The sequence below is a fragment of the Mobula birostris genome, chromosome 19 (genome assembly GCF_030028105.1).
Source record: "Mobula birostris isolate sMobBir1 chromosome 19, sMobBir1.hap1, whole genome shotgun sequence".
Taxonomy (NCBI): Eukaryota; Metazoa; Chordata; class Chondrichthyes; order Myliobatiformes; family Myliobatidae; genus Mobula; species Mobula birostris.
In genome coordinates, this window is record NC_092388.1 from 62,680,341 (window position 1) to 62,706,757 (window position 26,417).

Here is a 26,417-nt window from a genome sequence, read left to right on the forward strand (position 1 = left end):
TCATTGATATAGATGACAAATAACAATGGACCCAGCACTGATCCCTGTGGCACACCACTAGTCACAGGCCTCCACTCGGAGAAGCAATTCTCTACTACCACTCTTTGGCTTCTTCCATTGAGCCAATGTCTAATCCAATTTACCACCTCTCCATGTATACCTAGCGACTGAATTTTCCTAACTAACCTCCCATGTGGGACCTTGACCTTGTAATTCAAGAGCTGTTGAAACTCAACTGCTCTTGAATTATTTCAAGCCAAACTTCAAGGGGATCAGCTATAAGGCTTCATAGCGCTGTTGGACGGCAGAGTGTTGGGCTCCAAGTCCATAGTTCCCCGAAAGTGGCTGCACTAGTTAAAAGAGTGGTAATGTGCTTGCCTTTGTTAGTTGAAGCTGTAAGTTCAAGAGACACAAATTGCAGCTTTACAAACCTCTGGTTAGACTGTATCTGGAATGTTGCATTCAGTTCTGGTTGAATCATCATAGGAAGGATGTGGAGACTTTGGAGAGGATACAGAAAATATTTACCAGGATGCTGTCTGGATTAGAAGGAGAGGCTGAACAAACTGGGGTCGTTTTCTCTAGCAGCCGGTATCTTTTTCTCAGGGTTGAAATGTCGAATAGTAAAGGGCATGCATTTAGGGTGAGGGCAGAAAATTCAAAGGAGATGTGTGGGGCAAGTAGTTCTTACACAATGAGTGGTGAGTCTGGAGTGTGCTGCCAAGATGGTAACAGAGGGAAATATAATTCTGTGCTGCAGGACTCTAATATACCAGCTTTTACTTCAAGCATCTGCACATGTTTTAATGTTTCTTTGTATTTTGTTTAATGTTTAAAAAACTAATTTAAAATTGCTTGAGTCACTCTCTCAAAGGTATATTGACAAACCTCATGGTCCTTCAGAAGTTTTGTAAGAAAACTGGCCTTAAGATCAACTCCGACCAATTAGAATGCAATTCACCTAACAATCCGCTCTCAGGAATGTTCTTCTTCCAATCCACTAACTTTCTCAGTCTCACTTCCCTGCTCTATGCTATCATGAGGAAATCTGCAGATGCTGGAAATTCAAGAAACGCACACAAAAAGTGCTGGTGAACGCAGCAGGCCAGGCAGCATCTATAGGAAGAGGTACAGTCGACGTTTTGGGCTAAGGGGTCCTGATGAAGGGTCTCGGCCTGAAACGTCGACTGTACCTCTTCCTATAGATGCTGCCTGGCCTGCTGCGTTCACCAGCATTCTTTGTGTGTGTTGCTCTATGCTATGCTCATTCCAGGTCTCCACTCAACCTCACTGTCTCCTGACTCCCTGCTTCTCTCCTGCCTCAGCCTTCCCTAGCCCTTGGTCTACCTCTCGATTTCTCAAAGCTCTGTACTCCTTGAGCTCTGTGCTCCTAATCTCTATCAGTCCACTCCTCACTCTGTTGTGACATCACTCTCTGATTTAGCCTCACTCCTAGTGGTCAGAATATCACACCCCATTCGCTCTCAGTCCCTCTTTCCCAATGCTCTGAATTCTCCAGTCTTGCACTCTGCTCTTTCTCTTATCATTTCCAGGTGCCTCCTGTCCTGTTTTTTGATGGTCCTCCCAAGTCTCAGCTCCACTTCCTTAAATCTCACTCTGCTCCACTAACAGTGCCCTCTCACCTGTTGCTCCTTCTCTGACATGACTGTGATCTATTCTACATCTCACCACAGTCTTGATTCTCCCCTTGCACTCAGTTCCACTTTACAGCCAAAGTATTCCCAGTGCTCTGCTCCCTTCTGCTCAGGCTCATCCTTACTTTTACAGTTCTGCCTGCCTCAGTCAAACTTGTCCTTTTCCACACTTCTGTTCAGACTCCACTGAAGCCTCTCTCAGCTTTCAGGCTGCAGTATCATCAGCGTCAGACCTGCTCTTTCCTCATGTGCCATTCAGTGCCTCACTCAGCCCCCCCAGACACGCAGCTTTTGAAAGAATCTCCTTGCCTTTTTATGGTTCTCTTTCCCACTCTCAGCCTCGCTACATGTCTGCCCTTGCCTCCACTCCCACTCGCACTCTGAATCCAATGTTACCCTCACTCCCACCATTGCTGCCTACTCAACACAGCTGCCAAACATCGACAGGTGTTCTGTTGGAAGTATTCTGACTGACTTCCTCATGGCGTGGTGCAGTGTTGTTCAGTTCAGTTCAGTTCAGGAATGTAAGAACCTGCAGAGTAGTAGACCCAGCCCAGTACCTCCCTCAAGAAGGCAACATCTTTCGTCAAAGATCCCCACCATCCAGGCCTTGCCATCTTCTTGCAGCTGCTATCGGGCAGGAGATGCAAAAGCCTGAGTTCCCAAACCACAAAAGTTCAAGAACAATTGCTTCCCTTCAACTATTCGGTTCTTGAACCAACCTGCACAAACTTTAGCACTACTTTATTGTTGGAGCCATGCATCTGTTCTCTATCTGCATTGTGTTCTGTGTTGCATGTTTATTATGGTAAATAGTGTGGTGGTGGGGTGGGGGGTGGTGGTAAAAGTGAAGGGAATAAGTTACATCTTAGTGCTTTGTTCATTGCAGTTTGTAGTAGCTGGGGACCAGCGGATGTCATATCTTTTGCTGATCACTCAGTAATGCTCAGTTACGCTTAACTTACACTTGAATACAATTAAGTTTTCTAGCTTCAAGATGATATGTTTGCTAATTGCTAATAAAGGATCAAATGCATATCCTTGACTCTTGGAGCAATCATTACAGAAGTAAGGGTAGGTCATGCAAGTATAACAAATCTTTAGGGTTGCCGGCAGCAACAATTGTTTTGGTTTGGTTTGGCTGTTACACTCAGTATAACAACACTTTGGTCACTTTGTACTAATATCGACTTTGTTTTGTTTTATTCTAATTGTGTTCTTTCTCATAAAATTGTCTATCATTTATGTTTATTCATGTTTTTCTTGTGAATGTTGTATATCTGTTGCCCATGAGGCTGTTGCAAGTAAGTTTTCATTGCATTGGTGCATACATGTGTTTGTGCAAATGCAAAATAAACTCTTTGACTTTGACTCTCTCCTTGACCAATACAAACGTCTCTCTGACCCTCTCACTAGCTCTCTATAATGACTGCAATGTTGGGGGTTGTGGGAGGAAGATCTCTGCTGTATTCCTTAAACACAGTAAAATATTGGATCCCTTCAGCAGTGACAACCCAAAGTTTGTTACTGGTCAGATTTGGTGCGCTGGACATCATTTGGGTACTGATCATGCAGGGAGTCAAACTGAGGCCTGACCAGGGATTAAAGAACATTTAATATTTCTTCTTGTCTCCTGAGAAGCCTTACCTGGAAAAATATGGCTTTGGCATCAAGTCTCCAAAAGTTAGTTACTGGATAGCCACTATGACCTCGACATGGAACCAACTCCAATCCTGAGTTACAGTTCGGACACAGTTTCTCTGGAAAACAAAGCTACACATTAATTTTTGTTGTAACAGAGAAACAGGACACAAAATGGGCTATGTTACAACACCAGTGGAATCTGGAAATTATATCTGAGAGATGGTTCTTAAAGTTAGTCCTCCCACTGGGAGTGTTGCACATTGCCAATGTCTAATGTAGGTTTAAACCCTGATAAAGGATCTTCAGCCTGGAACATTAACTTCCCCTTTCCACAAATGCTGCCTGACCTGCCGGGTGTTTCCAGCATCTGCAGTTTTTTAACATCCAGCTTCTGACTGAGGGTTTCCACTGAAAGTCAAATGTCCAAGGTGACACCTCCACGATGGGATCAAGAAAAGAAAGAAAAACCAAGTGAGGCAGCACACAATCTGCTGGGCAAACTCAGTGAGTCAAGCAGCAACTATAGTGGAAAAGGAATTGTCTATGTTTTGAGTCAAAACCCTTTAAGACCACATTACCTTTGGAGACACAAGAGCTTGTGGATGCTGGCATCCGGAACGACAAGCAGCCTGTTGGAGGAACTCAGCGGGTTGAGCAGGATCTATGAGTGGATTTGAATGATAATATCAATCATTCCCTTCCCCCACAGATGCCCACATCCCAAGGACATTCTGGTTTGTAGGTTAATTGGCTGCCATAAATTATCTCTAATGTAGGAGAGCAGAGGTGTTAGGGATGTGACACCGAATAGTTTATACAGAGAAATGCATGGGGGAGTGATTTCCCTGAGAACTAACCTAGACTTGATGGGCTGAATGATTTCCTTCAAAATCTGAACAAAATGTGAGGAAACAAAATGAAAGTACTGGATACTGGATTCATTGAAATCCTTGCGAGGGAGATGAAAATATTTTTTAAGGAAAGGACATCACAAAACCTGCGGCAATTGAGATGCTGACCAACAAAGATTGAATTGAATAGTGGAACGTTGTTACATCTGAAGAGTAATTTCAAAGTCTGCAAATGACATAACACTGCAATGTGTTTTATGTCAGCAAGACAAAAGCAAGCTGCCTAGACTCAGAGACTCAGACAGCATGGTAACCTTCTTCCATCATGATTAATATGTCTCCACAAGCCCTTCCTGCATTAGGTCCATACCTCTCTAAACATTTTTAATACCTGTTTAAACGTTGTAATTGCACCTGCCTCTACTACTTTCTCTGGTAGCTCATTCTATGTACCCACCATTCTCTGGGTGAAAAGGTTTTCCCTTGAGTGGCTTTTAAATCTTTCCCCTCTGGCCTTATACTTATGTCCTGGAGTTTTAGACTCCTCTACCCTGGGAAAATGATTGTGACCATCCTCCTTATCTACACCCATAATGATATTACACTATAAAATCAGCCTCATACACTCTGGGGAATAAAGTTCCAGCCTATTCAGTATCTCCTTATAAATCAAGTCCTTTGGTCTTGATAACAACATCGTGAATCTTTTCTGCACCTTCTCAAAAAGGAAACCCCTTTCTTTGAAAAAGGAGTGTAATCACCTGGCTGTAGTTCTGCTCCCTGAGACGAGACAGAAGACTGCAGCACCAGTAGTGAGAGCCAAGAAGGTGTGGACAAGGGAAGAACAGGAGCACCTACAGGACTGCTTTGAATCGGTGGTCTGGACCGTATTCAGGGATTCATCTTTGAATCTGGATGAGTATGTTGCAGTTATTACTGATTCATTAAAACTTGTGTGGATGAGTCTGTGCCTACAAAGACTTGCTGTACATTCCCAAACCAAAAGCTGTGGATGAACCAGGAGGTATGTCGTCTGCTGAAGGCTGGATCTGTGACATTCAAGGCTGGCAACCCAAGTCTGTACCTGAAAACCAGGTATGACTTGTGGAGAGCTATTTCAAGGGCGAAGAAATAATTCTGAAAGAGGTTGGAGGCGACATCGGGTGTATGAGAATTCTGGCAGGATTTGCAAGACATTATTTCCTGCAAAGCGAAAGCCAATAGCATGAATGGCAGATGAGCTCAACACCTTCTATGCCCACTTTGAAAGGGAAAATATAACTATAGCTGTGAAGATTCCTGCTGCACCTGCTGACCCTGTGATCTCTGTCTCAAGATGTTAGGCTGTCTTTAAAGAGGGTGAACTCTCGCAAGGCAGAATATCCCAAAGGAGTACCTGGTAAGGCTCTGTAAACTTGTGCCAATCAACTGGCTGGAGTATGCAAGGACATTTTCAACCTCTCACTGCTACGGGCAGAAGTTCCCACTTGCTTCTAAAAGGCAACAATCATACCAGTGCCTAAGAAGAATAACATGAGCTGCCTTAATGACTATTGCCAGTAGCACTCACATCGACAGTGATGAAATGCTTTGAGAAGTTGGGCATGACTAGACTGAACTCTTCCCTCAGCAAGGACCTGGACCCACTGCAATTTGCTTATTGCCACATTAGCTCAATACAGATGCAATCCCAATGGCTCTTCACATGGCCTTAGACCATCTGGACAATACAAACAGCTATGTCAGATGCTGTTCATCGACTATAGCTCAGCATTCAACACCATCATTCCCACAATCCTGATTGAGAAGTTGCAGAACCTGGGCCTCTGTACCTCCCTCTGCAATTGGATCCTCGACTTCCTAACCGGAAGACAACAGTCTATGTGGATTGGTGATAATATCTCCTCCTTGCTGATATCAACACTGGCGCACCTCAGGAGTGTGTGCTTAGCCCACTGCTCTGCTCTACTCTATACCCATGACTGTGTGGCTAGGTTTAGCTCAAATACCATGTATAAATTCGATAATGATACAACCATTGTTGGCAGAATCTCAGATGGAGATGAGAGGGTGTAAAGGAGTGAGATATACCAACTAGTGGAGTGGTGTTGCAGCAACAACCTTGAACTCAACATTAGTAAGATGAAAGAGCTGCTTGTGGACTTCAGGAAGGGTAAGACAAAGGAATACATATCAATCCTCATAGAGGGGTCAGAGGTAGAGAGAGTGAACAGTTTCAAGTTCCTGGGTGTCAAAATCTCTGAGGACATAACCTGGTCCCAACGCATTGATGCAGCTATAAAGAAGGCAAGACAACAACTATACTTCATTAGGAGTTTGAAGAGATTTGGCATGTCAACAAATATACTTGGAAACTTCTATAGATATACCATGGAGAGCATTCTGACAGGCTGCATCACTGTCTGGTATGGGGGGTGGGGAGGAGCTACTGTACAGGACCAAAAGAAGCTACAGAGGTTTGTAAATTTAGTAGGGTCCATCTTGGGTACTAGCCTACAAAATACCCAGGATATCTTCAAGGAGCAGTGTCTCAGAAAGGCAGCGTCAATTATTAAGGACCCCCAGCACCCAGGGCATGTCCTTTTCTCACTGTTACCATCAGGTAGGAGGTACAGAAGCCTCAAGGCACACACTGAGGAACAGCTTCTTCCTCTGCCATCCGATTCCTAAATGGACATTAAACCTGTGAACACTGCCTCACTTTTTAAAATATATATTATTTCACAATTCTAATCTATTCAATATACATACACACACACACACACACACACACACACACTCGGCAACTTATTTATTTATTTTTCTTCTATATGATGTATTGCACGGAACTGCTACTGCTAAGTTAACAAATTTCACGACACATGCCGGTAATAATATGATTCCTTAATGGGGTTTCCCTTCTACCGCCATTGATGTTATTCTCACTGGAATCTCCTCCACTTTCTGTACTTCTGCCCTCACCCTTTCCTCCTGCTGCCATAACATGGATAGAGCTCCCCTTGTCCTTATCTACCACCCCACAAGGCTCCGTATTCAACACAGCAATCTTTGTAACATACATAATCTACAATGAGATCCAACCACTATACACATCCTTCCCTCCCACCACCCCCCACTTCTCTGCTTTCCATAGAAATTGCTGTCAATCTGACACCCTTGTCCCTTGTCCCTCTCCCCCCATTTAACTCCCTCCTGGCACTTATTCCTACAATCGGGACAAGTGCTACACCAGTCCCTACACCTCTTCCCTCACCACTATTCAGGTCCTCAGTCTTTCCAGATGAGGCCACACTTCACCTGTGAGTTTGCTGGAGTCATCTCTTGTATTCAGTACTCCCGGTGAAGCCTCCTCTATATTGGTGAGACCTGATGTAGATTAAGGGACCGCTTCATTAAGCACCTTCACTCTATCTGCCACTAAAGCCAGGATTTTCCAGTGGCCACCATTTCAATTTGACTTTCTATTGCTATTCTAACATGAAAATCCATGGCCTTCTCTACTGCCACGATGAGACCACTCTCAAAATGGAGGAGCAACACCTCATATCCTTTCTTAGTAGCTTCCAACCATGATGGCATAAACATTGAGTCCTCTAACACCAGTAATTTCTCCCCACTCCTCTTCTCTCTTCTCCATTCCTGATTCTGACCCCTCCCTCACCTATTCTCTTCTTTTTACCTGCCCATCACCTCACTCTGATGTCCCCTTTCCTTCCCTTTCTCTCATGCTCCACTCTCTTCTCCTATCAGATTCCTAATTCTTCAGCCCTTTGTCTCTTCCACCTATCATCTCTCAGATTCTTACTTCATTCCCTCTTCCCACACCCACCAACTTCCCCCGCACCTGTTTTCACCTATCACCTGCCAGCTTTCTCCTTCCCTTCAATCCACCTTCTTATTCTGGCTTCTTCCCCTTTCGTTTCCAGTCTTCTGAAGGGTCTCAGTCCAAAATGTCAAAAAAATGATTCCCTTCCACTGATGCTGCCTGACTTGCTGACTTCCTCCAGCACTTTGTGGATGTTGCTCAAGATTTCCGGCATCTGCATAATCTGTTGTGTTCTGGATTCTTTACATCCAGAACTATCTTCTCATGAAGTGCTGCTTCTTGTTCAATTAATTTGTCATTTCAGACAGAGTTAAATTTGGCAAAAGACAATTGATCAAGTTCTGTCACCAGCAGTCAAGTAGGGTGGTAGACCTGAACATAAAGTCTTTTCCTTAAGCTGACCTTTACAGTGCATCTCTAACACTACTATCTACACTCCAGGAGATAGTTCATAGACTGTAGCAAAGCAGTGCAGTTTCGTCTCTGGGGCTGGCACCATCTAGAATTACAAGTGCAATCAGTTCCATCATGCACCATTCTGTCCTGAGCACCTATCACCATTTCTCACTATTGATGAGCTAATATCAAACAGGCATAAGAACTCCAGTGTTTCAGGAAGCTGGGCTATCTCTAGAAACTTTCTGGGGTAACAAAGGTTGGGTAATAAATAGAATCTCTTGTTTGTTCACCTGTATTCCCAGAATGTTATTTTCACCACAATAATCTCTCAGCCACCGTAGTGGTGTCCTGAATTGCACAGAGTACTCCAAGTGCACGCCAAAGGGTTTGAAAAGTTGTATCAAAACCTTATCACTCACATACAGAATTCTATGCCCCAGTTGACAAATATGAGTATTTCCTATGCCTTCTTCATCATCTTATTTACCCATTTTGCCACCTTTAGGAATACAGGGTCTTATACATCAAGACCCCTGTTCTTCAGTACTTATTTGGGCCCTACCTTCTATGTGTAGACCTATCTAATTAGACCTCCCAAAGAGCTTTTCTTCACACTTACCAGGATTAAATTCAATCTGCCAGTACTCTGCCCATTTTACCAATTGTGGCAGAGATTGATAGCTTCTTTATTGATAAAAGGATTAAGAGTTACAGGTCCATTTTCATAGATTCTTCAGTATCATTAATGAATTATGAAACTATTTCAGACCCAAATGGCAGATTTTTGTTAATTACTGGTTTACTTTTTAATAAAAAGTTTGTCATGGTGGATGTATATGCTCCAAATATTGACCATTCTGAATTTTTAAAGTATTTGTTTACAGCTCTTCCTAATTTAAATGATTTTATGCTGATAATGGATGGAGATTTTAACTGTTGTTTAAATCTTTTGATGGATAGATCTGTTTCTAATGAGACATTTCCAAATAAATCTGCTACTCTTATCAATTCTTTTATGATTGATACAGGAATTGTAGAAATTCGGAGATTTTTATCCCCTAAGGATAAAGAGTTTTCATTCTTTTCTCATGTATATCATAAGTACTCTAGAATTGACTATTTCTTTATTGACTCTTGTTTAATTCCATTTGTTATTGACTGTAACTATGACTCCATTGCAATTTCCGATCATGCGCCTTTGAAACTATCTCTCAAATTAATAGATACATTTTCCAATATTAGACAATGGTGGTTTAATTCTACTCTTCTTCAAGATTCGAAGCTTATTAATTTCATTAAGGATCAGATCGATTTTTTTGTTTTCAACAAATGCTATGGAAGAAATTTCTGGTGGAATATTATGGGACACTTTTAAAGCATATATACGTGGACAAATTATTTTATATTCTGCTGGACTGAAAAAACGAATTAATAATGAAATGCAAATGTTGGTTGATAAGATCAAAGAAATTGACAAAGAATATTCTATTGCTCCAAGTAAGGAGCTTTATAAAAAGAGAGTTGAGCTTCAAATAGAGCATAGCTTATTACTAACATCCATGATCGAAAATCAATTAAGTAAAACTAGGAGTCTGTTCTATATACACGGTGATAAATCTGGTAAATTACTGGCTAATCAACTAAAAACTGCTTCGGTTAAACACCAGAATCTTAAGATTCATAAAAGTGATAGTATCCTGACCATTGATCATGATGAAATAAATAATTCCTTTCAAGAATTTTATACTTCACTATACCAATCAGAATCTCCTGATTATCTTACTATAATGCATGAATTTTTAAGGAAATTTAATTTTCCGAAATTATCATCCAATGAACGTTTAATATTAGAAACTCCCATTACTGAAGGTGAAATTAAAAATGCTATTTCTTCGATGAATTTAGGTAAAGCACCTGGTCCGGACGGTTACACGGTAGAATTTTTAAAATCCTTCTCTAATATTCTTTCACCTTGGTTATATAGAATTTTTAAGGATGTATTATCTATAGGTAAATTACCACAATCCTTTTATGGTGCTTCTATTTCCTTAATTCTTAAGAAAGTTAAAGATCCCACTGAATGTGCATCATATAGGCCTATATCTTTGTTGAATGTAGATTCCAAGATATTTTCTAAAATATTAGCAACCAGATTGGAGAAAGTATTGCCTCAAATTATTTCTGTTGATCAGATGGGATTTACTAAAAATGGTTATTTTTTTAATATTAGGAGATTAATGAATATTGTTTATACTTCTTCATCTAGAACTCCAGAATGTGTCATTTCATTAGATACTGAGAAAGTGTTTGACAGGGTTGAATGGACATATTTATTCAGTGTGCTTGAAAAATTAATTTTAGTCCGACATTTATATCTTGGATTAAATTAATATACCTTACTCCTTTGGCATCAGTATTTACCAATAATCAAAGATCTCCCTTTTTTCAGTTGTTTCGCAGCACCAGGCAAGGTTGTCCTCTCAGTCCATTGCTATTTGATATTGCTTTAGAACCTTTGGCCATTGCTGTTTGTGAATCAACTAATATATTTGGTACATTCAGGCGTGTGACGTCGGGCTGTGCAGTGCAGCAGATTTAAAAGGAACAGAGCCTCATAGAGCGGGCAGCGTAGTTTGCGGGCTGCGTAGTGAGCCGGGAGCAGAGCGAAGACTTAAGGGCTTCGGCTCAACGGGCTTAGGCGGAAACAGGCGAGGAAGGCTTGGCATTCATTTTCTGTTGTTATTTGAGGAGAGGGGCAGTATGAGTGTGAGGGCAGTTTGCTGTTCTCGGTGTCGGATGTGGGAGGCCCTGGAGTCTCCAAGCCTCCCGGACGTCTACATCTGCGCCAAGTGCATCGAGATGCAGCTCCTAAGGGACCGCGTTACAGAACTAGAGCTGCAGCTCGATGACTTTCGTCTGGTCAGGGAGAGTGAGAAGGTGATAGAGAGGAGTTGCAGGCAGGTGGTCACGCCGGGGCCACGGGAGGCAGGCAAGTGGGTCACGGTTAGGAGGGGGAAGGGGAAAAGTCAGGTAATAGGGAGTACCCCGGTGGCTGTGCCCCTTAACAACAGGTACTCTTGTTTGAGTACTGTTGGGGGGGACAGCTTACCTGGGGGAAGCGACAGTGGCTGTGCCTCCGGCACAGAGTCTGGCCCTGTAGCTCAGAAGGGTAGGGCAAGGAAGAGGAGGGCAGTTGTGATAGGGGACTCGATAGTAAGGGGGTCAGATAGGCGATTCTGTGGACGCAGTCCAGAGACCCGGATGGTAGTTTGCCTCCCTGGTGCCAGGGTCCGGGATATTTCTGATCGTGTCCAAGATATCCTGAAGTGGGAGGGTGAGGAGCCAGAGGTCGTGGTACATATAGGTACCAATGACATAGGTAGGAAAAGGGATGAGGTCCTGAAAGGAGAATATAGGGAGCTAGGAAGGGAGTTGAGAAAAAGGACCGCAAAGGTAGTAATCTCAGGATTACTGCCTGTGCCACGCGACAGTGAGAGTAGGAATGCGATGAGGTGGAGGATAAAGGCGTGGCTGAGGGATTGGAGCAGGGGGCAGGGATTCAAGTTTTTGGATCATTGGGACCTCTTTTGGCGCAGGCGTGACCTGTCCAAAAAGGACGGGTTACACTTGAATCTTAGGGGGACCAATATCCTGGCAGGGAGATTAGCGAGGGCTACTGAGGTGACTTTAAACTAGAATGGTTGGGGGGTGGGAATCAAATTAAAGAGGCTAGGCGTGAGGAGGTTAGTTCACAACAGGGGGATGGGAACCAGTGCAGAGAGACAGAGGGGTGTAAAGTGAGGGTAGAAGCAAAAAGTACTATGGAGAAAAGTAAAAGTGGCAGGCCGACAAATCCAGGGCAAGCATTAAAAAGAGCCACTTTTCAGCATAATTGTATAAGGGCTAAGAGAGTTGTAAAAGAGCGCCTGAAGGCTTTGTGTGTCAATGCAAGGAGCATTCGTAATAAGGTGGATGAATTGAAAGTGCAGATTGTTATTAATGATTATGTTATAGTTGGGATCACAGAGACATGGCTCCAGGGTGACCAGGGATGGGAGCTCAACGTTCAGGGATATTCAATATTCAGGAGGGATAGACATGAAGGAAGGGGAGGAGGGGTGGCGTTGCTGGTTAAAGAAGAGATTAACACAATAGAAAGGAAGGACATAAGCCGGGAAGTTGTGGAATCGATATGGGTAGAGCTGCGTAACACTAAGGGGCAGAAGACGCTGGTGGGAGTTGTGTACAGGCCACCTAACAGTAGTAGTGAGGTCGGAGATGGTATCAAACAGGAAATTAGAAATGTGTGCAATAAAGGAACAGCAGTTATAATGGGTGACTTCAATCTACATGTAGATTGGGTGAACCAAATTGGTAAAGGGGCTGAGGAAGAGGATTTCTTGGAATGTATGCGGGATGGTTTTTTGAACCAACATGTCGAGGAACCAACTAGAGAGCAGGCTATTCTGGACTGGGTTTTGAGCAATGAGGAAGGGTTAATTAGCAATCTTGTCGTGAGAGGCCCCTTGGGTAAAAGTGACCATAATATGGTGGAATTCTTCATTAAGATGGAGAGTGACATAATTAATTCAGAAACAAAGGTTCTGAACTTAAAGAGGGGTAACTTTGAAGGTATGAGACATAAATTAGCTAAGATAGACTGGCAAATGACACTTAAAGGATTGACGGTGGATATGCAACGGCAAGCATTTAAAGGTTGCATGGATGAACTACAACAATTGTTCATCCCAGTTTGGCAAAAGAATAAATCAAGGAAGGTAGTGCACCCGTGGCTGACAAGAGAAATTAGGGATAGTATCAGTTCCAAAGAAGAAGCATACAAATTAGCCAGAGAAAGTGGCTCACCTGAGGACTGGGAGAAATTCAGAGTTCAGCAGAGGAGGACAAAGGGCTTAATTAGGAAGGAGAAAAACGATTATGAGAGAAAACTGGCAGGGAACATAAAAACGGACTGTAAAAGCTTTTATAGATATGTAAAAAGGAAAAGACTGGTAAAGACAAATGTAGGTCCCCTGCAGACAGAAACAGGGGAATTGATTATGGGGAGCAAGGACATGGCAGACCAATTGAATAATTACTTTGGTTCTGTCTTCACTAAGGAGGACATAAATAATCTTCCAGAAATAGTAGGGGACAGAGGGTCCAGTGAGATGGAAGAACTGAGCAAAATACATGTTAGTAGGGAAGTGGTGTTAGGTAAATTGAAGGGATTGAAGGCAGATAAATCCCCAGGGCCAGATAGTCTGCATCCTAGAGTGCATAAGGAAGTAGCCCAAGAAATAGTGGATGCATTAGTGATAATTTTTCAAAACTCGTTAGATTCTGGACTAGTTCCTGAGGATTGGAGGGTGGCTAATGTAACTCCACTTTTTAAAAAAAGAGGGAGAGAGAAACCGGGGAATTATAGACCGGTTAGCCTAACGTCGGTGGTGGGGAAACTGCTGGAGTCAGTTATCAAGGATGTGATAACAGCACATTTGGAAAGCGGTGAAATGATCAGACAAAGTCAGCATGGATTTGTGAAAGGAAAATCATGTCTGACGAATCTCATAGAATTTTTTGAGGATGTAACTAGTAGAGTGGATAGGGGAGAACCAGTGGATGTGGTATATTTGGATTTTCAAAAGGCTTTTGACAAGGTCCCACACAGGAGATTAGTGTGCAAACTTGAAGCACACGGTATTGGGGGTAAGGTATTGGTGTGGGTGGAGAATTGGTTAGCAGACAGGAAGCAAAGAGTGGGAATAAACGGGACCTTTTCAGAATGGCAGGCAGTGACTAGTGGGGTACCGCAAGGCTCAGTGCTGGGACCCCAGTTGTTTACAATATATATTAATGACTTGGATGAGGGAATTAAATGCAGCATCTCCAAGTTTGCGGATGACACGAAGCTGGGTGGCAGTGTTAGCTGTAAGGAGGATGCTAAGAGGATGCAGGGTGACTTGGATAGGTTGGGTGAGTGGGCAAATTCATGGCAGATGCAATTTAATGTGGATAAATGTGAAGTTGTCCACTTTGGTGGCAAAAATAGGAAAACAGATTATTATCTGAATGGTGGCCGATTAGGAAAAGGGGAGGTGCAACGAGACCTGGGTGTCATTATACACCAGTCATTGAAAGTGGGCATACAGGTACAGCAGGTGGTGAAAAAGGCGAATGGTATGCTGGCATTTATAGCAACAGGATTCGAGTACAGGAGCAGGGAGGTACTACTGCAGTTGTACAAGGCCTTGGTGAGACCACACCTGGAGTATTGTGTGCAGTTTTGGTCCCCTAATCTGAGGAAAGACATCCTTGCCATAGAGGGAGTACAGAGAAGGTTCACCAGATTGATTCCTGGGATGGCAGGACTTTCATATGAAGAAAGACTGGATGAACTGGGCTTGTACTCGTTGGAATTTAGAAGATTGAGGGGGGATCTGATTGAAACGTATAAGATCCTAAAGAGATTGGACAGGCTAGATGCAGGAAGATTGTTCCCGATGTTGGGGAAGTCCAGAATGAGGGGCCACAGTTTGAGGATAGAGGGGAAGCCTTTTAGGACTGAGATTAGGAAAAACTTCTTCACACAGAGAGTGGTGAATCTGTGGAATTCTCTGCCACAGGAAACAGTTGAGGCCAGTTCATTGGCTATATATAAGAGGGAGTTAGATATGGCCCTTGTGGCTACGGGGGTCAGGGGGTATGGAGGGAAGGCTGAGGCAGGGTTCTGAGTTGGATGATCAGCCATGATCATAATAAATGGCGGTGCAGGCTCGAAGGGCCGAATGGCCTACTCCTGCACCTATTTTCTATGTTTCTATGTATCACCCGTGGGAATGAAACACATAAGTTATCACTATACGCTGATGATATATTACTATATATTTCTAACCCCGAAAAATCTATTCTGGCACTACTATCCTTGCTTGATAAGTTTAGTAATTTTTTGGGCTATAAATTGAACCTTAATAAGAGCGAACTCTTCCCTTTAAATATGCAGGTTCCAATTTATAGATGTTCACCATTCAGAACGGTTACTAATTATTTTACTTATCTGGGTGTTAAAATTACTAAGAAACATAAGGATTTATTTAAGCATAATTTTTCACCTATAATTGATCAAATTAATCAATTGTTTATTAAATGGTCTCCATTGTTGCTATCAATGCTTTGTCGAATTAACGCTATTGAGATGATTCTCCTACCAAAACTTTTATACTTGTTTCAAGCATTACCAATTTTTATTTCTAAATCCTTTTTTGATACTTTAGATTCTAAAATCTCTTCATATATATGGCAGAACAAAAATCCTAGATTAAGTAAAAAATATTTACAGAAGTCTAAAAAGGATGGTGGTTTGGCTGTACTGAATTTTAGATTTTACTATTGGGCAATTAATATCTGATATTTAATACTTTAGACACAAGATTTGCATATAACTTTACGCCCACAATGGGTAAACCTGGAATGTAAATCTGTACAAGGGTTTTCCTTGACTTCCAGTTTAGGGATTTCTCTTTCATTTGTTATTTCTAAATTAAATAAACAAATAGCTAATCCAATAATTAAACATACACTACAAATATGGTTTCAATTTCGTAAATTTTTTGGTTTGAACCAATTTATTTTATCAAGCCCTATTATGTCTAATTTTTTTCTTTCAACCTTCTATTACAGATCAAGATTTTTCGGTATGGAAAATGAAGGGTATATTAAGCTTTCATGATTTATTGTTGGATAACTGTTTCCTGTCTTTTGAACAGTTATCTAATAAATATAATTTGCTTAGATCTCATTTTTTCAGATATTTGCAAATTAGAAACTCTTTAAATACTAATTTACCCACATTTCCAACTTCACATCCAATTGATATTATGGAAAAAATTCTAAGTTTAAATCCTTTTCAGAAGGGTTATCAGACTTGATTATCAAAATAAATTCAGGTATATCTGACAAAATTAAGACTGAATGGGAAAGAGAACTCCAACTTCATTTACCTATAGAAAAATGGGAAAAAAAATTTTCAATTAGTTAACATGTCCTCTTTATGTGCTAAACATACATTGATACAATTTAAGGTGGTGCATAGGGCACATATGTCTAAAGACAAATTAACTCGTTTCTAATTACATATATGCCCAATTTGTGATAGATGCCATTCTGAAGTTGCTTCCGTGACTCGTATGTTTTGGTCTTGCCCTTTCTTGCATAAATATTGGAAAGATACCTTTGATATTATTTCTACTGTTTTGCGTATTAATTTACAACCACATCCTGTTACTGCAATTTTTGGGTTACCAATGATGGAAGATAGTTATTTATCCCCATCAGCCTGTCGGATGTTTGCTTTTTTAACATTGATGGCTAGAAAATTTATCTTATTGAACTGGAAAGAGGTCAATCCCCCTACTACATTTCAATGGTTTTCTCAAACTATATCTTGTTTAAATTTAGAGAAAATTAGAAGTGGCACTTCTGACCCTTCGGTTAAAGTTGAAGAAACTTGGAGACCGTTTATTCAACATTTCCATATGATGTAGTTTGACCTTTCCGAATCCTTTTTTTTAAAATTTAAAATGTACGGATAGAGGAGTGGAGTTAATGACATTAATGATTCTATCCAATGTAATATGTTAGCCTGTCTTTTTTTTCTATAGTTTTGTTTTTAGTTTATTTAGTCTAGGTTAATATCGCTTAGTTTAATTAATATGTTTTTTTTTCTTTTCTAATTTGGGTTTTTTTTTAGATTTTTTCTCATTTATCCCTCTACCATGTTTAATTATATTTAGAGTTTGGGAAATATAATGCATCTGTATTATTACCAAAACAAAAATGCCTCAAAGCCTCAAGTCCCCAGCATGTTCTGATAAGTCAAAGGGCAAACATTCAAGATTCTTCCTGAACATGATTGAACATTGAGTGTAATAATTTCCAACCCAGTGCAACACTGGCTAAAACAAAACAACCTGGTTGACCATTGAGTATTGTATAAATCTTTTTTAACATTTCTAATGTTAACAGTAGCACCAGCTTCTCTCTGTAATCATCTTTTAAAGGCTGCAGACCAGGTACTGATGTCTGAATTTGCAACCTTCATGCACATCCACCAATTTCCTTTGTTATTTACTTTTTATGGTATGTGGTTGACTGTGGTACACTGCACTTCACAGTTACCAATAACTGCAGTCCTACTGCATGCACTGGAATGAAAAATTGTTTTGGAAACATTGCCATAGTTTAATACAAAGAGTTTTCCTTAAAACATTTTGTTGGTGCTTGTCTGCTAATTTGGGTCCCTGGTGTCCTTAGCTATCCCAAAAGTTATCAACGAATTTTCAGTTAAGCCTCTGTCAATATTATGCTATCAACAATGAGGGCGAGAGCTACAAAAAGAGATTTGAAGAGTTGGAAGTATCTTTTCAATGAGTTTATATTTGGCAACAGAGCTCATCAAAATTGTGAAGATTTATAATGGAGGAAGATGTAGTAGAGTGCAGCAAAATGTTAGCTAAAGAGCAGAACAAAACATATCTTTACCTGGAGGTGAAATAGAGCATGGGAAAGTGCAGACAGTGGCAGGGCTGGTAACTTGCTGACTCACGACTCCAATAAAACACATTCAATCTGAAAACCTGTGTAAGGGGTTTCTTCTGTTATGTTACTGCGCAGGCTAATCAAAATGGCTCCTTTGTTATGTTATAATTAAAATGGCTTTTCTGAAATAACTGCGATGTAAAGAGTTCTCTCTCTGTCTCTGCTTGTTTGGGTTATGTTATTGATAAGGGAGAGAACGAACCAATTGGGATAGATGTTACAAGCAAGAATGTCTGTAAGCTATTGTGTTGTGTGGGCTTTGGGGCAGAAGGCACGATGGGGACAGGGAGAGGAGACGCAATGCTGTAATCTGGCCGACCGGACGGACCCCAAATGGGAGTCCGAGGCCCAGGGTCTTTGGTGAGGAGAGGAGATGAAGACAAACTCATGTGGAGTGTCTGGTTGATCACCATGGTTGGTCCCAGGCGGCGGGTCGAGGTGGTCAGATAGGATCGAGTGGTGGAAAGAGGACCCCGTTACTCGAGCTCCAACTGTTGTGCACAAAGTGGTTGAACTTTGATAAGTTTGGCACCTTTTACTTTCCTTTTATATTTTATCTCTATTAATTACATAGTTCCAGTAATATCTATAAATTGTAATCATTTAATCACATATGGTGTCTGTTATTTGGCGTGGTGGGGTACATCACACAGTATCCACACAAACTTGATTACCCAGTTTGGCGGGGCCGAGGGCTACTTCCCCTAGACAAAAGTGAGTTGAGTGAGCCTGAGGCTTACCAGGGGGCGACACCTGTGGTGGTTGAATGGGATTTGCATATTCTCTTGGTGACCAGATGAGTTTCCTCCCCATACCGAAGACATGCAGTTTGGTAGGTTATTTGCTCCCTGTGCAAGCGGATAATCAGGAGGGAGTTAATGAGCACATGAAAGAAAGTAGCTTAAAGGAACTACATGGGGATGGGCATTAATGAGCTTACTCTGAGAGAGGAAGAATGCCTCCTGCATGATAAGGAAATATGAGCAAATATGATTTCTTCAGCAGTTGTCAGGTCGGAGCATATATATTTGTCTAAGTGGGTATAATTGCTTTATAAAGGAATATAAGAGTGTATGAGATTACATGGTTCATGTAAAATCACATTTCTGCAGTACATTGCTTTTTGATGAGAACTTTCACAGACTCAAAATTAATTTGAAAATGGTGGTTTGTACAATAATTCTGATTACTCCTTCAGGAAAGTTAAGACAATCAATCTCTACATTTACCACAGGAAAGGATAACAAATCTGATAAAATACTTTTCTAGTAGAATGATGCTTTATCTTATTGTATTAATAACCTTACTTTAGACTCAGTCAAAGAAGAAAAGGACCAAACTCATGCTAGATTTACCTCATGCACCATTCTTCGCAGCCCTGCTGAATTTCTGTGCCCCAAGTTCAAAGCCACATAGCCATGCCATCCTGAGAAACTGAGTGGGCCTCATGTAGTAACTGGGCAACTGGGTCTCGGGTAAATAGGCCTTAGGATCTGGAGCCTTAGCTGGTCTGAGGCCTCTCCCTCAAATGACTAATGCCAAAAGAAATTACAACTATTTCCAAGTATCCCTGAAAAACTATCAGATAACAGTTGAAACAGAAATATAAATTTAAAAATATATCTACTTAAAAATAATTATTTTAACAATACATCTCAGCAACCCAGTTCAATCCTGTCATCTGTGTTGAGTTTGCACATTCTTTCTTTGCACTTCTGGGTTTCTCCAGATGCACTCACTTACAACAACATGAGAGTTGGTGGGTTAATCAGTTACTGTAAATTGTCTCCAGTGTGTAGATGGCTTGAAATTCAAAGTTCAAAGTAAATTTATACCTAAGTACATATATGTCATCATATACAACCCTGAGATTCATTTTCTAGCTGGCATACTCAGTAAATCCAGGAGCCAAACTAGAATCAATGAAATACATCACACCCAACAGGATGGACAAGCAACCAATGTGCGAAAGATATCAAATTGTGCAAAAACAAAAGAAAAAATAATAACAATAATAAATAAATAAGCAATAAATATCAAGAACATGAGATGAAGGGTCCTTGAAAGTGAGTCCATAATTTTTGGGAACAGTTCAGTGATGGGGCAAGTGAAGTTATCCCCTTTAGTTCATCAGCCTGGTGGTTGAAGGGTAATAACGGATCCTGAACCTGGTGATGTGAGTCCTGAGGCTCCTAAACCTTCTTCCTGATGACAACAGCAAGAAGACAGCATGACCAGGGTGATGGGGGTCCCTGATGATGGATGCTGCTTTCGTACGACAGTACTCCATGTAGTTGTGCTCAATGGTGGGAAGGACTTTATTTGTGATAGACTGAGCTAGATCCATTACTTTCTGTAGGGTATTCCATTCAAGGGCATTGGTGTTTTTATACCAGGCTGTGATGCAACTAGTCAAGACACTGTCTACTACACATGTGTACAAGTTTGTCAAAGTTTTAGGTGACATGCTGAATCTTCACAAGCTTCCAAGGAAGTAGAGCCACTGCCATGCTTTCTTCATAATTGCACTTATGTGTTGTGCCCGGGACAGGCCTTCTGAAATGGTGTATGATTGGTGGGAGAATTGGGGTTCTGGTAGTAAACACTTCAGAGGGAATAGGTTGCAGGGAGGTAAGTGGGGCAATGAGATTGATGTGGTTGCTTGTAGAGCTGGCATGGACTTGATGGGCTGAATGACCCCTTCCTTCTATGTTGTGTAAGAAATATGGAAGGATAAATAAAGAAATGAAAAACAAACCTCTTATTTTTACTGCACTAATGGGACCTCATAGGAAATGGCTGACAGGTTGAGGGAATAATCCAGAGCATATCCAGCCCCTCAGCTCTGCACCACAGGTCCCAGTGCTGAGGGCACAACTGATTAGCCACTGAGAAACCCTTCACTGGTGGCTCTTTTCAGGGCCCTACCCTACGGTAGGTATGTTTTGGCAAAATACAACATTAAGTGTTGTGGTGGCCAATCATTCTGTACTGTTCTCCATTCTGCCTGGCCTGCTGAGTGTTGCCAGCAATTCCAGCAATCCCCCACAATGTGTTGTTTTTTGGATAATTCCTGATAACAGTTTATTTTTAACTTGAAGTTAAGGCACATCTGATTGCTATAAATTCAGAAGTAGTCTGGCATGTCTATCTGTGCCCAACACACGATTAAGGGGGAGCACCAACTGTCTGGGTACATTACAGAACTCAGGTAACTAGATTACTGTCTGCACCAGTCATCCATCTGTGATACTGGCTCTGCTTGTTTATTTTTCCCTTTATTTTTCTTTTCTCTTTGGGAATAATGACATGCCCACCTTCACCCACCAGGCATGACCTCCTTCTCTGCATTTCACAACTCCCACATCCTTTCTGTCCTGTTGAGAACAGAAGTTCGTCCAGCATTTTGTGTGTGTTCCTTTTTGGCTCTGTAACTGCTGGCATGCAGTCATTGACCAGATGACCTTTTTCATAACTTCTCTTCACCGTCATTCTGGTTTTACCCTATCAAACGTTCCTCCTCACCCACCCAGCTTCATCTCTCTCCTTCACAGTAGCCATGAAGGGTCTCTGTTTCTCTCCCCACAGATGCAGCCTTTCTGTGTCAGTGTTTCCAGTATTCTCTCATTTTATGTTAATTTCAGAAGTACCGATGTGGAGTGGAAAGAATGCATTTCAATGTTCATTTTAAGCCCAGACTTTACTTAAAAACTTGCATTTGCAGAAAACGCCTTCATGTCTCCAGCACAAACAAGAAAAAATCTGCAGATGCTGGGAAATGCGAGCAACACACACAAAATGCTGGAGGAACTCTACAGGCCTGGTAGGACCTGCCGAACCTGATTGTTCTCTCTTCCTAGATGCTGCCTGGCCTGCAGAGTTCCTCCAGCATCGTTGCTCATGACTCCAGCGACTTCGTTTGAACTGCTTTTTCTGATTTGCTTCCTGCTGTTTTGTCAGCAAGTTTAGACCTGCATTAAATTTGAAGAAATGTCAGAGTGATTCTGCGAGGGAATGTAACCTATGATCCGGCACTAGGATACTTACTCTGCTGCTTCTGGCGAGCCTTGTCGCAAATCGCGGGCCGGAGTTGAAGTTTGCCCCCGCCGGGCAGTGTACAGTTACTGGAGCAAATCACCACTCCCAGGCAAGACTTCTTCAGGATCTGGCAGTTGTGGTTATTGGTGTTTCTCATCGCCCAGCCACTCAGGTGCCTCTGCGCGTTTTTATCGTCGGCCACATAAATATATCTCACGTATCCATCCGTCCATTCCTGAAACGTGTCAAACTGCTTCACATCCTGAAAATTGCGCACAAAATCATTGAGTCTTGTAAGAAGTAGAACAAACATGTTTTATAAACAAACATTTACTAGCGATCGCCAGGTGAAGAACGGATTCCGTTTATGCGGATGGCCATCAATTTTGGCCTTAAATTGGAAAAGATACAAAGATCACTCAACTATACCTCCACAATGTTATAGTCATAAAGTCATAGAAAAGTACAGCACAAATAGGCCCTTCGGCCATCTAGTCTGTGCGGCTTTTGCAACGAATAGCATCAAAAGCAAACAGGACTGATAAGAAATAACAATCACTAGAAGTGGAGCCCTTGTTAAGAAACGAATATATGTATGAAAATTAGATTTACAGTGCTGGACTTTCTTTGTTTGTCCAGAGTGCCCATAATCCGGACGTTACCATCCTGGCAACGGTTTGTAAATGGTCCGGTCTACTCTGGTCTCACTAGCCAACAATTTACAAGTTTTGATTGCCACTTTTTAATCCGCGGAGTGTGAATTCACAAACTGAACCGGTTATATAAGAATTATGAAAAATAAATAAAGATTTTGAAAAAACAGGCCCCTTATTTTTACAGAGTTATTGTCTTGTGTACATCAATGTTTTAGGTCAAGGATGTCCGTTGCCCAGCATTTTAGTTTGTTTTAAATTTCGGATGACCACATTGTATTAACTTAAATTTTCATCTGCACTGTTGGTTCATTTCAATGGATGTGCCTTAGGCAAAAAAGTTCACAATTTTTTGCAATTAATTTTAATTACAGAAATTAAGATAATCTGATCCCATATTACAGCTAACGTTAAACATATGCGAATTTGTGATCACTTTTATTTAAATCATTCAATCTTTTCATAGGGACGAATTTGGCGGATCTAGAGAGTACAATAGGATCTTTTAAGAGACTCCTGGATAGGTACATGGAGCTTAGAAAAATAGAGGGCTATGGGTAATCCTAGTTAATTTCTAAAGTAAGTACATGTTCGGCACAGCATTGTGGGCCGAAGGGCCTGTATTGTACTGTAGGTGTTCTATGTTTCTATGTTTCTATTTACGAAGCGTGAAAGCCGAGTGTGGGACCGTATACTCCAGAACATGGGATTAATCGTTCTAACGCCGTTCCCTCGGTCCATTGATACTTTGCATAGTTTCAGTACTTCTAACACAACCCCAGCAGAGTTGCAAAAGAGCTCTCTTTGAAATCCGACGAACTTGCCAACGGTGAAGGGAAATCTATGTCAAGAACATGGTTGCTCTATCAAGCTTGACTTCGGATTGGTCGATTCATTATCCGCTTTGCCCCTGAATTTCTCTCATCCCTTAAATAATCAACGTACCCAAAGTTTGGCGTTATACTTTTAAACTTTTAAAATAACGCCTTAGTATCCCCGCATCGTGCTTTGCATGATTTTACGAATTTCAATAGTCAGTTTAGGATCTATTTCCAATTATAAACTGCCTCAGACTGGGTGTTAATAATTAGCAGTCTGAATTCGTTCCGTTCCAAGAGAGGACTTTGCCAGCAGCGATGAGAGTTACCTGAGGCAGTTTGGGATCGTTAATGTCCCAAGCGATTTTCATTCCATTGGAACACACGCAGTCAGCATCTTCGTATTGGTCTCCTGTGGACATAATTCTCTCTCGGCTGGGAGATCAGTTCTGCTCAAAGTCATCGGGTGGCATCGACCACATGAGGACTGTATGAAAGGGCAGAAAGACAGAAAAGGAAGCGAGACGGTTGGCGGTAGACAGCTGACACAATGAATTATAAAGGTAACTTCTAAAAGCGTTCAGAAACGGCTGAGGTTTTTGTAGATAAACCTGCGGTGTCGGGATGCCATTGCATCTACTACGTTCCTCTCCCCTCCCCCCCCCTTATTTTCTTAGCCACTAGGCTACACCTTATGTCGCCACTTATCCTCACAGTATTCAGGACTCGTTCTTTCTTTGGCAGTGAGATGAAAAGCGGAGAAGGGATACCTGCTGTTTATCTCAGTTGAATTGCGCTTGTGACCTGCGAAAGTAGCCCATTCTAATCCAAACGGAGACACGCAGCTCGCCGAACAGAACCACCTGCCTGCCACTGTGAGAAATACAACCAAACAACCTCCGAAGACAGGGAACCGAACCCCGCCACAAATTAAGGCTCGAAACCACATCAAAACACAAGACCGAGTTGGCCCTGTGAACATGTTTGAGGATTTATGTTGTTAATAAAACACAATTACACATTCCTCAAAACCAAAACAAAATGGCAAAAGCAACTTCAAAGATAAAATAATTGACTAAACTAGTCTTAAGTCGAGGCACGTAATTGGACGGCACGGGGAGAATTCGTGGCGAATTTTAACCACATGTCCAAGTAATGCAAAGTTCTGCTAATGATTGTAAACCTGTTTGTAGTCTAAACTACAGATTAACACAAACAGGAAAAAAGGGGGAATTGTTGGTTGCGTTGCAGGTTAACAAAGTTTACATTTAAATCGAAATCGCGCTGTCAGTAAACGAAGCCATTTGGTGTTTTGGCATTTTAAAATATATTCATTACACAAAAGATCAACTTGACCGCTGGCCCAAGTGCGGATGGCATTTACCACGCACCGTATTGCTTTGTGAATGTAAGGCGTGTTTTGTATTTTCCCATATTTATATAAAAACGTTGTTAAATGCAGCCTCGTTTTATGTATAGTCCATAAACAGAGCAACAAACAAATCGGTTGTTTCATGTAAACAGTTTTGGAAGAAATCAAATCTTTTAGTGGAACCTGTTCTGGCAAAGCAGTCTTTTTAGTTGAGTACTCAGTTCACTGAAACCTTTACTGCACGAGTTAAACGACGAGATGATTCGAGATAAATAGCTACTGAATATATAGACATGACGGTTATAATCCAAGCATAGGGGGAAATGGCGATGGGTAGAACTCGGTCCGACCCGGATTGCTTAGGTAGGTGACCGCTTTGCATGAATTAAATGTAGGGAATCGATGGCAATCTACAACACCTCACCATCATCAGTATCTCATTCCATCCCACTGCTACCACTCTCCTCCCCAAAATCCTGCTCCAGTATCTACACCCACTCAACCTCACTGAGCAAACAAGGCAGGCGGACCAGGAAAAGACGGGTATTACTGTCTTCAGAACTTTTATTACCTTATCTGCCACCGACTTCACTCAGAACCCTGCTCAGCCCTGATGTGATAAATAAATATTCGTTCACAGAATATTCCCTGAGGACTACTCAACAAACACCAATTGGAGATATTACCATTCCAATTAAAATTGATACATCACTGATCCCGATGACAAACCTGTTATTGACCTCGAAACCAGTACCAAATCCAGACATAAAGTAACTTTAAATCATTCCAGAAAGTAAACCAGCTCCAATCCTACCATTAAGAGGGAGTTAGATATGGCCCTTGTGGCTACGGGGGTCAGGGGGTATGGAGGGAAGGCTGGGGCGGGGTTCTGAGTTGGATGATCAGCCATGATCATAATAAATGGCGATGCAGGCTCGAAGGGCCGAATGGCCTACTCCTGCACCTATTTTCTATGTTTCTATATTTCTATCAAACCAATACCCCAAATATTGCAAAATCAAAAGTTGCAGAACCATTCACTGGCTGCAGATCCAGCATAATACACAGTGGAAGCGAATATTTTAAACCTTCCATTGATTTGCTGACAGTTCTTCAAAAGACCAATCATTCGAACAACATCAAAGCACCTAATAAATATTGCCTGCCTGAAACTGAGGAGCGCGCCGGGTTTGCAAAGAACATGTGATCTTTATTGATAATATTCCACGTGACAGATTGGTACACATTGGCAAAGCAATGGCAAAATAAGGAAGTTGTCTTGAAAGAAATGCTTTCAAGGGAAAGGTCAGTAACAGCTTGTAAAGTAAAATATATTCTGCTTAGATCCATGTGGTCAACGAGTATAAAAAACTCAAGTTGAGAAAGGAATTGGCTCTCATTTCGCTTTGGTGATATTACCATGAATATCTGATCCTTTATTTGTGTATCTTAATAAGGCTGGGATTTGGGAATTCCATGGCATATTTAATTCTGGAACAAACAAATATATGTCCAGAGAAAACGATAACAATAATTTTAAACA

The 26,417-nt window shown here is 41.4% G+C and overlaps 1 protein-coding gene across 1 annotated transcript in view; it reads right to left on the reverse strand.

Annotated features, from left to right (window-relative positions):
- gcm2 (glial cells missing transcription factor 2) overlaps positions 1-23,924 on the reverse strand; it is a 45,479-nt gene extending 21,555 nt beyond the window's left edge. Inside the window, exons 1-3 of the mRNA XM_072283080.1 lie at positions 23,832-23,924; positions 22,041-22,293; positions 3,303-3,415 (exon numbers count right to left, since the gene is read on the reverse strand). Coding sequence (XP_072139181.1) covers positions 3,303-3,415; positions 22,041-22,293; positions 23,832-23,924 — 459 coding nt within the window. The remainder of the gene's footprint in view (positions 1-3,302; positions 3,416-22,040; positions 22,294-23,831) is intronic.
- Positions 23,925-26,417: the final 2,493 nt, after the last annotated feature.